We start from the raw sequence: 14,477 nt of genomic DNA, 5'->3' as shown, positions 1-14,477 counted from the left end.
TCACTCTTCCCCAGCTTGATTAACTAAATTGCTTGCACCTACTTTGTACCTTTGGTTCTTTCTGCAGAGATCTCACACCTAATTACCTCATTGATTCAATCAAGGAAGTATTCTTGCCTGATAAAGGTATTAGGGCCAGGAGGGCAGGAAGTATTTCACTTTTGTCTTTGTACCCCAGCTTTCAGAACACACTGTAGGTGCTTAATAATTGATTGGTTCTCATATGGCTCAAAGGATCATTTTAAGTCCCCCTAGCCCCACTGGAGACCTAGAGGCATTACCAGAGGACCATAGGTCCTGGCTGACTAGTTTGGGGAAGGTAAAGGAGAGCTCTAGGATCATTGGAGGAGAGAGAGAGAGAGACAGACAGAGACAGAGACAGACAGAGACAGAGACAGAGAGAGACTTTCAGCTGTAGTGATTAGGGAAGTCTTTTCTGGGGAAGGGGGTTTGTACCTGAGCTGTGCCCTGAAAGAAGAGAAGGATCCTGAAAGGTAAATCAGTCAATAATTCTTTATTCAACTCCTCATTTTGTGGGCACTTCTAGGCTGGTTGGCTGTCCTTCGAGAACCAAAATGACATCATTATGTTGGGGTCAGGGCGCAGTGTGTCTGGCTGTGGCTGATCAGACCAATCTGAGCTCAGAAGCTCTAGGGATAAAAAGACCAAAGCTTCCTGCTCTCAAGAAAGAGGCTTTCATTTTATCTGGGGAGACAATGGGCATAAAACAAGAATGTGCAATTGCGATCTGAAATGAATACAAAATCATTTGGAAGCAAGCACAACTGGAGGGGCTTGGCCTCTGGGCTGAGCCTTGGAGGGGACTAGGGATTCCAAGAGATGGATGTGAAGAGGACTGTGTTCCACACTGGGACAGCCGAAGCAAGGGCTCAGAGGCAGGAGAAGGGGCTTCAAGTATGAGGAGTTTGCAGTAGGCCAGTTTGGAGAGAACGTAGAGTGTGCAATATGCCAGAGGGAGCACTGTGTATTCGGCCTGGTTGAAACCCATTTGTGAAGAGCTTTCAAAGTCAAACAAAGGAGTTTGCTGTTGATTTTAGGGGGTGTTTCTGTATTCTCTTGAGTAAGGGATCATCACCATCAGACCTGTGCTCCATGAGTCTCATCTTGGCGTGGATGGATTGGAGGGAGGGAGGAGAGACAAGACAAAGGAGGTGATTGAATGCTCCTGGAGAAAGGCAATGGCCTGAAGTAGAATGGTGGGGGGGGGGAGTTATGGGAGTGGGAAGAGGGGGGACAGATGGGAGGGGGATGCTGTGGAGGTGAAATCTTCACTACTTGGCAATAGATTGGATGTGAGTTGGAAAGGCAGTCAGGGCTGAGGGGGGCCGAGCCTGGGCAATCAGGAGAATTGTGTTGCCCTAAAAACATACAAAGAAAGTAAGAGGATCAGGTTTAGAGGAGAAGATGAGGCCTCTAGCTGAGGCTGGGATGCTGGCAGCAGGTCTGGGTGGAGATATCCATTAGGAAGCTGGTGAAGAGGGATGGGAGTTAGGACTGAGAGATTTGGAAGGCATCATCAGGATTACTGAATGTGTGTAATGGGTGATTGCTGAGAGATAGGGGGTATAAGAGAGAGAAGGGGGCCCAGAGCAGAGCCCATGATGAGAGCAGGGGATCTTTGCTTTGGGAGAAGGAGGAAAACTGTGGTCCAGGAAAGGAGGCTGAGAAGTCATCAGATGAGGCTGAAAGAGAACCAGGAGCATGAATGAAAGTTTATGAAGTGTTTGCTTGGCATAATGGTTGGCATATAGGGACTGAGATAGGGATCGGACATTTTCATGTATAAGGATGAAGAAACTACTTCTGCCAACTGAGGGTGACACTTTTCTTCTAACTCATAGCTTTTGAGAGCTCTTAAAGCAAGATTATTAACTTGGGCTTGAGGAATTAGTTTTTAAAAAATATTTTGACAACTGCATTCAAACATAATTAGTTTGCTTTGTGATACCATGAATTGTATATTGAAAAACATTATTCTGAGAAGGGGATCATAGGCTTAACTAGATTACAAAAGGGGTCCAAGACACAAAGAAGGTTAAGAAACCCTGACTTGGGAGTTAAAGGACTTGCCTCAGGATCACACAACCAGAATGTGTCTGAGGCAGGAATTGAACCTATGTTTTTCCTGGCTGAGCACAAACTTTAAGCACCCATCCACCCATCCAGCCATCTATCCCTCCATCCATCCTCCATCCATTCATACAATGTCCTAGGCACTATGCTAGGCTCTAGTAACAAATATATGAAAAGTGAGGTAGGATCAAGGAGTTTACAGGCAGAGACACATCTAGGGAAAGGGTGGTTAGGCAGGGCTGCTTTTAACTTGGAAGTTCCTGGGATGGTAAATGGAACTACAGCTTGATGTGCCCTTACCAGGAGCAATGGCAGCTGTTTCTGGAAACAGCTGATTACTATTCCCAGAGAAAGAGGTGGAAAGTGAGGTGGGGGAGCATGTGGGTGGCAGAGTGGACACTCAGAAGATGGCTGGGGAGAAGCATGGCTGCGGCTGGAGCCAGCAAGATCCCTGGGCTCTCGCTGAGCAGGACAGCTCAGCCTCAGGACTTGTGTGTCAAAGCCCAGCATCTTAACTCCCTCGAGGCTGGTCTCTGGAGGTATGGATGGGAAGGGATGGCAGGGTAAATGGCATCTGGCTGGGCCAGGGTGAAGGAGGGAACTCTCTATTGGAAGTCATTGGAAGAGTGGGTGTTCAGGAAGATGGGGAGGTTAGCTGCTTTCCCCAGAACCACAGAATTCCCAATTCAAAGGGCCTCCAGAGGCCAGCAGGAACACCTTGTATCTCAACAAGATCTTCCAAACAATGTTCCAGATAAGTGGCCATGAACCCTTTGCTCGAAAGCCTCTACTGTGAAGGGATACCACGTATAACCTTCCAAAGCAGCCTATCCCACTGTTGGACAGCTCCCAATCCTTTCGGAGACTTGAAATCTCTTTGTGAAACGTCCTCTCTTTCCTCCAAGTTCTGCCCTTGGGGCCAGACTGCACAGGTCAGCCCTTCAGATACTCACAGCCAGTTTCCCTCCCCAAGTCCTCTCTTTTCTAGGCTAAACATTCCCAGCTCCTTCCAGCAGTCCTCACTAGGCATGATCTTTACCATTCTGCTTGTGTCCTCTGAATGCCCCCCAGGCTTGGCATTGGTCTCTCCTCTAACAGGCTCCACAGGGGGTTTGACCAGATCAGAGGACAGTGGAATTGTCACCTTGCTGGTCCTGGAAATTTCGCCCCTCTTAATATTACATCAAGCATTTCAGCCTGAAATCCACTAAAACCTCACAATCTTTCATCTGACAAACCTCTGTTTCCCTGATCTTGAATTTGGAAAGGGTTTTTTTTTTAGCCTAGAGATTTTTTACATTTATCTCTATTCAGTTTCACTTACTAGTTTCTACTCATACCTCTATATTCTGGTCAGACTTCCCTGTACATGATGTTCCATCTACCACCTCTGAGCCTTTGTCTAGGTGGTCTCCCATGCCTAGAATATTTTCCTTCCTCACAATTCCTTTTTGGAACACCTAGCTTCTTTCAGTGCTCAAGTGGCAGCCCTTTCAAGAGGCCTTTTCTGAGTCTCCTGGTTGTTAGGGCCGCCTCCTCCACTGTGCATTTCTTTTGCATATCCTGTTTTTGCTTTATTTGTGAACATGTTGTATACTCCTAGTAGAATGTAAGCTTCTTGAGGGCAGGGACTATCTCATTTTTGCCTTTGTATCCCCACTGCCCAGCACACTGTTCAGCACATAGTAGGTCCTTAATAAATGCTTGTTGATTGATTGACTTCAAGATTGCTGAGGTCTTTTTGGGTCCTGCCTGTGTTATCCAATGTGTTGGCCATTCCTCCCAGCTTTGTGTTACCTACATAATGAATAAAATGTTTAAAGTACCAGGACTGAAGATAGATCTCTGAGGCACTCCACTAGAGATCTCTTTTCAAATTGCCATTGATTCATTAATGGCGACTCTTTTTCTGAACTTTCAGACTGTTCTAACTCCTCCCATCTGTGTTATTGTTGGGTCTCTGCCACATCTCTATCTTGTCCATAAGAATAGGCTGAACAGCCACCCAAAGCAGCCAAGGTCAAGTGGTATCAGGCTTGAGTAAAGGCCATCAGATTTAGCATTTCAGAGGTCATTAGTGACCTTTGAAAGGGCAGCTTCAGGAGACTGGTGGGATCAGAAGGTAGACTGCAAGGAGTTAAGGGAGCATGGGTGGTACAGAAAGTGGGGGAAGACAGAGACAGAAAAAGAGAGAGAGGAGGAGGAGAGAGGGAGGGAGAGAGAGAAGAAGAGAGAGAAGGAAAAAAGAGGGAGGGAGGGGGAGAAAGACAGATAAAGAGAGACAAGAGAGGAGGGAAGAAGAGGGAGGGAGGAGGAGGAGAGAGAAACAGAGAGAGGGAGGAAGGTAGAGAAGAAGAGAAGAAAGGAGGGAGGGAAAGTGAGAGAAGACAAGAGAGAGGAGGAGGAGGAGAGAGAGAGAGGCAGAGATAGAAACGGAGGGAGGAAGGGAGAAAGAGAGGAAAGGAGAATAAGGAAGAGAGAAAGAGAAGTAGAGAGAGGGAGAAAGGAGAGACAGAGAGAAGAGAGGAGGGAGGAAAAGGAAGAGACAGAGACAGAGAGAAGAGGAGAAAAGAGAGAAGAGAGATGTGATCACTGGAACAGGGTCCTAAAGGAGATGGGAAGGGACAAGTGGTGAGATCAATCTGGATGGCAAAAAAGGACCCTTCCTTCCATGGTGCTGGAATGCCAGAAGATACTGTATGATGATTTAGAATGGCTTGAGGTATTGAAGGGTGCTTCAGATTAATTCAATTCAGTTTGATTAGCAATTATGAAGAAATTTTTACATGCCAGACCCCATCCTAGGTGCTGAAGATAAAAACAGAAACAAAACAGTCTGTCTGGCTAAAGAGCTCTCCATGATGTCAGGTAGAAGGTCATTGGTGAGACGAAGGGGTCTGGGGTGGGATCGAGGGCCTGAGGAGAGAGGAGGGAAATGGGGACTGCTGATGGTATGGGTGTGACCGGAGTCCGTCACGGACGCATAATTGGAAGATTGCAGAATTGAGGGTCCAGTGGAGATTTGGTATGAATTGGTGGTGCTCTAGGGTGGCTCTCTTTGATGACTTCCTCCAATAGGAATGAGCCAATCAAGAGGAAGAAAGGAGAAGGTAGATGTGGGAGTGAACCGGGATTGGGGGTTAAGCAGGCTGTGAGTGGTGGAAGGAGAAGGCAGGACGAGACGTCAATGCGGACACCGCCTTCCAGTTACCTTTGGCATTTGGATATTGGAGACTAGATGGAAGTTAAGGGACTGGAGAATCATGGAGGGATCAATGGTCTGATCGTGGTGGTGAGGAGGAAGAGTAAGGTGAGAAGGGAGACAATGGAAGAGATGGCAGAACGTGGGGACATTGAGCATTGAAGATCTTGAAGGTGCATGTTTGGACAATGGTGAGGTCCTAGGTGTGACCACTCTGGTGAGTGGCTGAGATTATCTGAGTGAGGCTAAAGGTCACTGGAATAGAGAATGTTGAAGAACTGGAAGAATGGAGCTTCGCAAGGTCCTTAACATGCATATGGAGATCAGTAAGGATGAGGGCAAACATTGGAGTAGAGAGGAAGCCTAGGCCCCAGATACTGGACTCTCTGAGGAAGATGGGAGAAGCACATGGAGGTGGACAGATGGCAGCACCCAGGGTGCTTCATAGGGTGATGTAGACATAGAACCTGCTTGGAGAATGATAGTCCCCACCATGTTGTGCATAGCTTAGATCCCACCTGGAGGACTGGGTTTGGTTCTGGTGCCATGTTCTAGCAAAGACATTGATGAGATGGAGGGAGGACGAAGATGGTAACCAAGAAAGGTCTGGATTGTCTTCAAGTATCTGAAGGGTTGTCATTTAGAAGGGACATCAGACTTGTTGTAAATCTTGTTTCCTCATCTGTAAATTGGGTTTGGAGTAAGGAAGACCTGAGTTCAAATACAACCTTAGACACTTACTAGCTGTGTGACCCTGGGCAAGTCACTTAACCTTGTTTGTAAAATCCTGTGCTCCCAAGGGATGGCAGAGGGACACACACCCTGTTGCAGTAGTCTGTTCCCATCTCTCCCCTGTCCTGTTCTTTCCTTCAGCTGCCCCGATTTCCTCCCTTTCTTGCCCCCATCCTCCATCCATTCTCCTCTCTGGCTTGCTGTCTTCTGTCCCTTTCTCATTGTTCCTTCCATGTCTCCCCACTTGCTCTGGCTCACTCCCTCTGCTTCCTTGCCCCTGGTCACCTCCCTAAACACCCATTGATGCCCCCCTTCCTTCTCTCTCTCCCTTGGTCTTTCAGGCTCAATCTCGGTCAACAGCAGAAGCACACCCTTTTTGGCCAGTGGAGAGAGTGAGATCCTGGACTTGGAGAGTGAGTTGTACTTGGGGGGCCTCCCTGAAGGGGGGCGGGCAGACCTGCCACTGCCTCCCGAGGTGTGGACGGCAGCGCTTCGGGCTGGATATGTGGGCTGTGTTCGGGACCTCTTCATCGATGGGCGCAGTCGCGACCTTCGGAGTTTGGCTGAAGCCCAAGGGGCTGTGGGGGTTGCCCCCTTCTGTTCACGAGAAACGCTGAAGCAGTGTGGGACGGGCCCCTGCAGAAATGGGGGCGTCTGCCGAGAAGGCTGGAACCGCTTTGTCTGTGACTGTGTTGGGACAGGCTTCCTGGGCCGGGTTTGTGAGAGAGGTGAGTACAGGTCAGCCTGCCATCCTGGCTCCCCTCTGTCCCTCACCCCCATTCCAACTCTCTCTACCCTTCAGAGTATTCCTTGTTCTCTTTCCCTTGTCTCTTTCCTCGTCAGTGCCCCCCCACTGTCCCTGGTGTCTCTCACCTGAGAATCCTCAAATCTCCTCCCTAGTCTCTCCTGCCCACATGTCCCACACCCCACCCTTGTTCTCTCTCCCCCTCAGGATCTCCTCCCCACCAGGATTCTGCAGCCCAGTCCTGTTCTTCTCCATCTAAATGTCCCCATACCTCACTCCAGGTTTCTTTGTCCTTTGAAGGGTCCCCACAACCTGGTTCTATTCTCTCTCCCATCTCTGTATCCTCCCTCCTTCATCCCTCTTTTCTCACCCTCTGTGGGGTTGTCCATGTCACACTTCTCCGCTGTCCTCCATGCCTGGCCTTGTTCTCCCCCTGCCCAAGGTGTCCACCACACTCTGCCATGTCCTTGTCCCTTGTCCAGCCTCCTTCCTCCCCCAGGTTCAACCCTCTGTGACTGCACTCACTCTCTTTCTCTCCCTCCCTTTCTGGGGCAGAGGCCACAGTTCTGAGCTATGATGGCTCCATGTACATGAAGATCATGCTACCCACGGCCATGCACACTGAAGCCGAGGACGTGTCCTTGAGATTCATGTCCCAGCGTGCCTATGGCCTCATGATGGCCACTACCTCCAAGGAGTCTGCGGACACCCTGCGCCTTGAACTGGATGGGGGGCAGATGAAGCTCACCGTCAACCTTGGTAACCCCCCCTCCTGCTCCAGTCATGATCCTGACCTTGACCTCCACCCCCATCCCACCCCCCCTTCCTCTGGAGAAGCTGGGAGGGTTGCCAAGGGTAGGGGAGGGTGGAACAAAGCCAGCCTTGGGACTGGACCCACCCTGCATGGACACAGCCAGAGAGAGAGAGGCAGAGTTGGACACAGCCCAGGAGGTGATACCATCGTATGTGATAACACCCTTGGAGCTGTCGACACCCAGCGTGAGATAATACCATCTGCCTGTGTGTGTCTGGGGCGTGATAACGTTCCCTGCCCAGTGTACACAGAGTCCCAGCAGCATCTGTCCCTGACCATACCCGGTGGGGGGATGCTGGGGACCTCCAGAGCTGTCAGTCAGCCCTGCCAGGCACTGACTCATCCAGCACTCCTATGGGCAGCACCCAGAGCTGGGCATCACGGGTGCTGGGAGGTGCAGAGGTGAACCAGATTCGGTCCCCTGGATTATCTGTGCACCTGATCTGCCCCTGCCTAACACCCTTAGCCAGCCTGTGATCGCCGCCTGGGCCTGCCCCCCCAGCCCTCTCCCCCCCATGGACATTTGTGCATACACAAAAGTCACAAACAGTATGAGGCATTTTGATTCACAAGGAGCCACACCTGGGCGGACAAGGATAGAGGAATGTGGGCAATGGAATCCACCTCGAGCCCCACAACGAAGCCTGCCTGCTTCAGCAGTCTTGGCCGCTCTCACTGGCCTCAGCAGGCCCTCAAGGATGTGGAAACAGACTATCATAAGAGCTCCCAGGTCTCTTTAGCCCCATTATACAGATGTGGAAATGGAGTCTCAGATAAGTGCAGAGGCTGGCGCGAGGTCACACAGCTGGTCAGGGTCATGCGGGATTCAGACAGGGCTCAGCTGGCTGACTTCAGGTCCATAGTGACCCAGAACTGGGTGAGGGCAGGTGGGAACAATGATAAAAGACCAGAAGAAAGGGCCTCATTACTGGGGAGAGGCATTGCACAGCGCAGGACCAGGGCTCACCCAGCCTGGCTGCTTACAGCCTGGACAAGTCACTTTTCCTCCCTAGGCCTGTCTCCTTCTCTGTTAAGAAAAAAGGGGAGTTGGACTCACTGATGTCTCAGGTCCTTTTGGCTCAGTCATCAGCCCCACCTGAGGCAGCTTGTGTCCAAGAGCCCCATTCTTCCTTCACCTGCATCTGGTTGGACCCTGGGAGGTTCCGTCGACCTTTCAGGCCAGTGTCCCGTTTGTAGAGCAGGAAGTGACTTGGACTACAGGTGCAAGGAGGCCCAGTGGGTCATGTCCAAAGTGTCATGGAGAATAAGTCACATGCATTGGATACATGATATAGGCTCCCTTGGACTAATCAGGGGCAGTGTCAGTCAGTCTGCAGGTCAACAAGCATTTACTAAACATCTGCTGTGTGCTAAGTACTGGGGATACAAAGAAGCAATGAACAGCCCTGCCCTCATGGAGCTTCTGGTCTAGTGGGGGACACAATGTGGGTGAGATAGACTGGAAATGATCAGCAGAGGGAAGGCACCAGAATGGGACAAGAGGCCATCCTTGGGAGGCGAGGACCTGGGTCTGAATTCTGGCTCGACCCTTCTTCCTCTGTGACTTCAGGCAAGCTCATTCCCTTCTCTTTCATGCAGTTTTCCCTTTTTTAAGACGAGGGGGTTTGACCTCTTCATATCTAAGGTCCCTCCCAGAATCTCCCAGTTATCTAGGTAAAGAACGCTTTTACGTCCTTCCCCCACCTTCCTCCTTCTCCTCCTCTTCTCCCTCCTCCTCCTCCTCTGGGTCATAGGGGGCACAGGGAGTGCAAGGGCAGCTGAGAGGAAGCTTCTACTCTCCCCCAAGGGAGATCTCCCGGAAGGGTGTGAAGCCAAGGGCTCCTCCCCAGCTCTGCTCATCTCCCACGGGGCTGACAGCCTGGAGGGAGGCCAGAACTTTACCCTCCCCATCAGACACTCCCGGCCTCCCTGGACGAGGTGGCAGTCCTAGGGAGAGATCAGCTAGCAGCTGGGCTTGTGCATCGAGGCATTGGTGGGGGGAGATGACCAGACCCATAGCCACTCCTCAGGCCCCTGTGAGGGAGGGGGGAGCACCACTTGGGAAGGGGACTAGGGGCTAGGTGCAGGGATCCATGCTGAGCTTAGGGAAACTGGGCTTGTAAAAGGTGAGGGCGGAGGTAGAGGCTCTGACCAGGAAACGTCGCTTGGAGGTGGGTCCCCCATCAACCAGTCAACCAATGACTCAATCAAGAAGCCTTTATTAATCACCTGTCAGGTGGCGGGCATTTTGCTAAGCTCTGGGGACTTAAAGAAACCACAGAGCTCTCCAGTTTAACCTAATTTTAGTAGATCAAACAGTCAATAAGCATTTATAAAATGCCCTCTATGTGGCAGATGCTGGCTGAGGTGCTAGGATACGAAGGAAAAGGTGACCTGGGCTTGTCCTCAGAGAACTTCCACTCTACCCACCCCACCCCCATATGCTCCCCTCTCCTCCTGCCCTAGGCCTCACCCACTCAGGGCAGTCAGGCTACAGCAGAGACCAATGGTGTTTGAGCTCTGTGGTGACCCCCTGGTGCTGACCCTCAGACAGGATGCTGCCAGGGCCCCAGCTCTTCCAGAAGTGTTCTCTCAAGGGCAGAATTTGGAGCTGGAGGACCTGAGGCCTGGCTGTCCCTATGATCTTGGACCTAGTGCTGGGCCTCAGTTTCCATCTGTGTAAAATAATAATAATCATAGGAAAAGCTCACATCTGAATAGGGATCAAGTGAAGACGAAGGCTCTTGGCTCAGGTACTGGACTTCTTGTGAGGTTGTGGGAAGTTCAGAGTCAGTGAAACCAGTGGCAGCTGTGGCCTGAGGCTGTGGCAAGATTTCTGGGTCTGGAGTCAGGGACCCGGGTTGGGATTCCACCTCTGCCATATTTTGCCTTGGGTGGAGCACTCTCTCTTGCCTCAGTTTCCCCATTTGAAAAATAAGTGACCTCTCAACTCACCTGATTAGTGATCCTAGGAAGATACACACCTGAGCATTTGCTCACTGTGCAGCTGGCACTGGGCTAGGCACGCTGGGGGACACAGGGGCAGTTGCAGACACGGGCCCTTGCCCCCTCCTTAGGGAGCTGCTCTCAGGATGCAGACTCCGGGCCTGACTCTAGCTTGTCAGGAGCTAAGGTCCCCATGGGCTGCTGTAGTCTGCGGGGGGAGCTTCACGGAGGGCACAGGCTTTGATCTCAGCTTTGGAGGCCAGATGGGCTTTGGCTCGGTGGGGAGGCTTTTGGTGAGGAAGGAGGCAGTGGCCCTTGGGTCCTTGGCTCTTCCTTGCATGCCGAGGATGTGGGGGGGGAGTGGCTCTGTGGAGCCCCCTCAGATGAGGCCAAGTTGACTTCTAGATAACCTGTCATTAGGAGGTTTCTGCCCTAGGAATCCCTGAGGCTGAGTGTCAGGGAAGAATGGGGAAGGCAGAGGACTGGAATCCAGAGCTGCTTCCCTCCAGAGTGAGGTAGAGTGAGTGTGCAGGTTGGTAGAGGGGGGCGTGCAGCTGGGGCACATTGCACTGGGGAGCAAACAGCTGGAGCCTGAGGATCTGGTTGTCCCAGGCACATGTAGCCTGGGCACACGTGGGCACCACCTCCTCCTGATCCATCTGCACCCCCCTCATCCCCCAAGATCCAGCCTTCCTTCTCTGACTTACCCAGGGAAACAAGGAGGGTTGAAAGCCTTATGCCAGCCCCAGTATCTGACTCTCTGATGGCCAGACCTCTGGTCTCTGGGGAGGAAGGGGCTTGGCATCCTTCCTAGGAGAATATTCCCACCCTTGTCTGCTTTCCCGTATCTGGCTGACCTGTCGGTATGACCAATGGGGCTCTCCATTCAAAGCCTATGAGCCCTGTGTGTATTGGGTTAGCTACAGATGATGCGGTCCTGCTCCTTCAGCATTTAGATGGGTCTATGATCTCATTACCATGGACAGACACGCAGACTGCGGCCCCGTGCATCCTGACCTTCTCATACTTGGCACCTTGTCCTTGCCCTTTGGCAGATGTTTCAGAGTCCTGCTGGCTGCTTAGCAAGCCGGCCTTTCTGTGGGGCCTTCCTTGGGCATCCCTAGGCCAGACATCTCTTAGGCTCAGGCTGCAGACCACAGATGGGGGCCATGCCCAGCCAGGGCAGGTGTACACTCAAGTACCTGCTTTGGGTGCCCTGCAGGGATGGTGTCTTTTCACTTTTGTTGTGTGGGTATGGAGATGGCCACTTTTTCCCTCTGGCTGTGTGCTCTCTCTCTCTCTCTGCTCCCCACAGGGTGGTCATCCTTGGGGACCTGGCTGGTCTCTCCAACCCATCAGATCAGTCCAGGAAACCCGCAGCTCACACTGCTTCCTTCTCCAGACAAAGGGGCTTCCTCCCCTCCTCCTTTTTCCTGTTCCCCTTGTGGGAGAGGAGGGGGTCAAAGCTCCCATCCTGGCATCTCCTTTCCCCTCCCTGATGGGAGGCATGCTGCCCTCCCTCCCTTTTTCTTTTTTGGACCCTTCATTGGTGAAGACTCTGCTGGCCCCGAGAGAGCCCCCGGAGACCTCAGCCCAGAGCCTGGCACCCTTCCCACCCTCCCGTTGTCTTTCCTCCTGATCTGTGCTGGCTGACCCCTCTCACCCCCACTTTATGCCCCTTCGTAATCTTCATCCAGCTCTCCCCCTCCCCCTTTACCCATTTTATCCAGACTCTTCCCTCCCACCTGATCTCAACCTTTCCAGCTCTGCCTGGACCCCTTCCTGCTTTTCTTTCTTGGTCCTAATTAGTCTTCCCAACCTTCCTGTGCACTCCTTCCCCAGGACCTATACTTGGCCTGCCTGACTCCTTCTGGACCTCGACCTTGGCTGCTGGGCCAAGCTCAGGCTCCCCTCTTTGCTTGGCCTTCCCCAGATCTCCTTTCTCCCCCGCCCTGACCCGAGTCAGTGCCAAGCCATGGGCTGGGGTCCCGGCTGCTCCCCCCCACTCTTCTGCTGCGGTTGACCGAGTCGTGTGGAGCTCAGCTCTATGGCCCGAGCGGCTCTCGACCCCCCAGAGCCACAGGGGAATGATGGGAACCCCCAACCCTGGGAACCTTCTTGAGGTCGGGGGAACACCAGACACACCTTCTCACCCAACTTAGTCTTGTACAGGAATTGGGCAGGAATGTGAGGTGTCTTGGCCTTGGCCTGCAAGGCTGGGCTCTTCAAGGGCAGGGGCCATGTTGTACCTACCTTTATATCCCAGGGCCCTGCTCAGAGCAGTAACCGTCTGTGTAATTGAGCTCCGTTCAGCTGCTCCTGCTCTGAATGTTCCAGGAGGCTGCCTTCGAAAGCCCAGGGTCCACAGAAGCCTTCTTGGTCTGGGCTTTATGCATTCTGCAGGACCCTGAGCACCTCCAGGCAGGGGGCTGGACTAAAAGGAGGGCCTCTGGGCTGGAGACAAGGCCCTCAGGTGGCTTCAGTGCCCCATCTATAACACAGATTGGACCATCCATGTCCCTCCTCAGGGCAAAGAGGCAGCACAGCCAGAGTGCCGCCCCCTCCAAGGGAGGGTCCTTGGGAACTCAGACTTCCCCCTAATTCCCATTGAAAGACTGGTGTTCCCCAGGGTGGCAGGGGGAGAAAGAAGGTTTCCAGGGAGGGGGAGGGACCAGACCCCTGGGGTTCTGGTGAGCCGGGGCCACGGGGTGGGCACCTGGGACGGAGCCCCTGGTTTAACTTAGAGCCTGGGGGTGGGACAGGAAAAGTTACCCCCAGGGCTCTAAGTGGGCATCGCCCATGGCTGGAGGCCCAGGGACCCTGGCTTCCTCCTGCTTTTCCTCCCATTGAAGCTGGAGAGCCTGCAGGGGGGTGTCAGGATCCCCACCTCCTTATGCCCCCACTGTATGACTGGGATTCACAAGGTGCTCCTCTCCCCCACCATGTGAAGGGGCCTGGGCTCCTCTGAAGGAGGGAGGGCATGGGCCTTCCCTCTGCAGAAGCCTGATCGCCCTGGCACCCCGGAAGCCCTGCCCCCCAGCTCTGAGGGCTTGGAGCCCTTTGGGGGACAGGAGGGGAGAGGACACCTGGGCACGCATGGTCCCCGGAAAGTGGCCCCGGGGGGGTCCCGCCCGCAGATGCCCCTCCCTGTGAAGGATGTAAAAACATTTCTTTTGCCTTTTTGTCTCCCCTCCCCCTCCTCTGCCCGCCCCATGGGCCCCCCAGACTGCCTGCGCGTCGGCTGCGCACCCAGTAAGTGGTTTCCCTCTTCTTCTACTGAGAGCAGGGTTGGGGAGCAAAGTGTTGGGGCTACAGAGCCCCTAAGTGGGCTCGGAAGGGGAAGGAGAGGACGGAAGTGGGGGGGAGTAAGTCTAGGGTGTGTATGTGTGCGCCTGGGTGTGGGTGTGTCTGTAGGTGTGTGTTGGGGAGGGGCAATCCAAGAGCAAGGTTTTGGCCCCCAAGAGGGGAATGGGAGCAGAGAAGGGCAGAGCAGGGACAGAGGGAGTCAGAATGCTGAAAGGCTTCAGAAAGAGCAGAACCCGACACAGGCCGGCATACGGCGGGTGGGACACTGAGAAGGGGAGCGGGCCCTGGGGCGGGGCGGGAGGAGCCCCTAGCCTCTGCCCCCACCCTGCACCAAACTGGGGAGCAAGCCAGGCTAGCCAGCTGCAGTTCCAGACATGACCACAGCGGGGAAGGCGAGAGGCGTGGAGGGAGCCGGAGCCGCAGAACAGGGACGAAGCACTGAGGACCCAGGTGCGGGCTTCTCTCTCCGACCTTCAGGGTCCGTGGAGGGCTCCGTGGGAAGCAGGCGCTGTTGCTGTCAGCGAGCAGGATCAGTGTGTGTGCGAGTGTGTGTGTGCTCAGGTGTGCCCCGCCCCACCTCCCCTGGTCTGAGTGTGTGTGTGTGTGTGTGTGTGTGTGCGCGCGCGCTCAGGTATGCC

General features: G+C 53.3%; 1 protein-coding gene across 3 annotated transcripts in view; it reads left to right on the top strand.

Annotated features, from left to right (window-relative positions):
• Positions 1-14,477, top strand: part of NRXN2 (neurexin 2) — a 162,205-nt gene that overhangs the window by 56,533 nt on the left and 91,195 nt on the right. For all 3 annotated transcript variants that reach the window (XM_069066260.1, XM_069066259.1, XM_069066258.1), the window contains 3 exons: positions 6,370-6,756; positions 7,329-7,532; positions 13,759-13,785. In XM_069066260.1, the coding sequence (XP_068922361.1) occupies positions 6,370-6,756; positions 7,329-7,532; positions 13,759-13,785 (618 nt within the window). The remainder of the gene's footprint in view (positions 1-6,369; positions 6,757-7,328; positions 7,533-13,758; positions 13,786-14,477) is intronic.

This window comes from Petaurus breviceps, unplaced genomic scaffold (genome assembly GCF_028583685.1).
Source record: "Petaurus breviceps papuanus isolate PSGF00001 unplaced genomic scaffold, PetGlider_PUasm1.0 90721, whole genome shotgun sequence".
Classification (NCBI taxonomy): domain Eukaryota; kingdom Metazoa; phylum Chordata; class Mammalia; order Diprotodontia; family Petauridae; genus Petaurus; species Petaurus breviceps.
The sequence above is the reverse complement of the archived record's forward strand: the minus strand, read 5'-3'. Positions and strand labels throughout refer to the sequence as shown.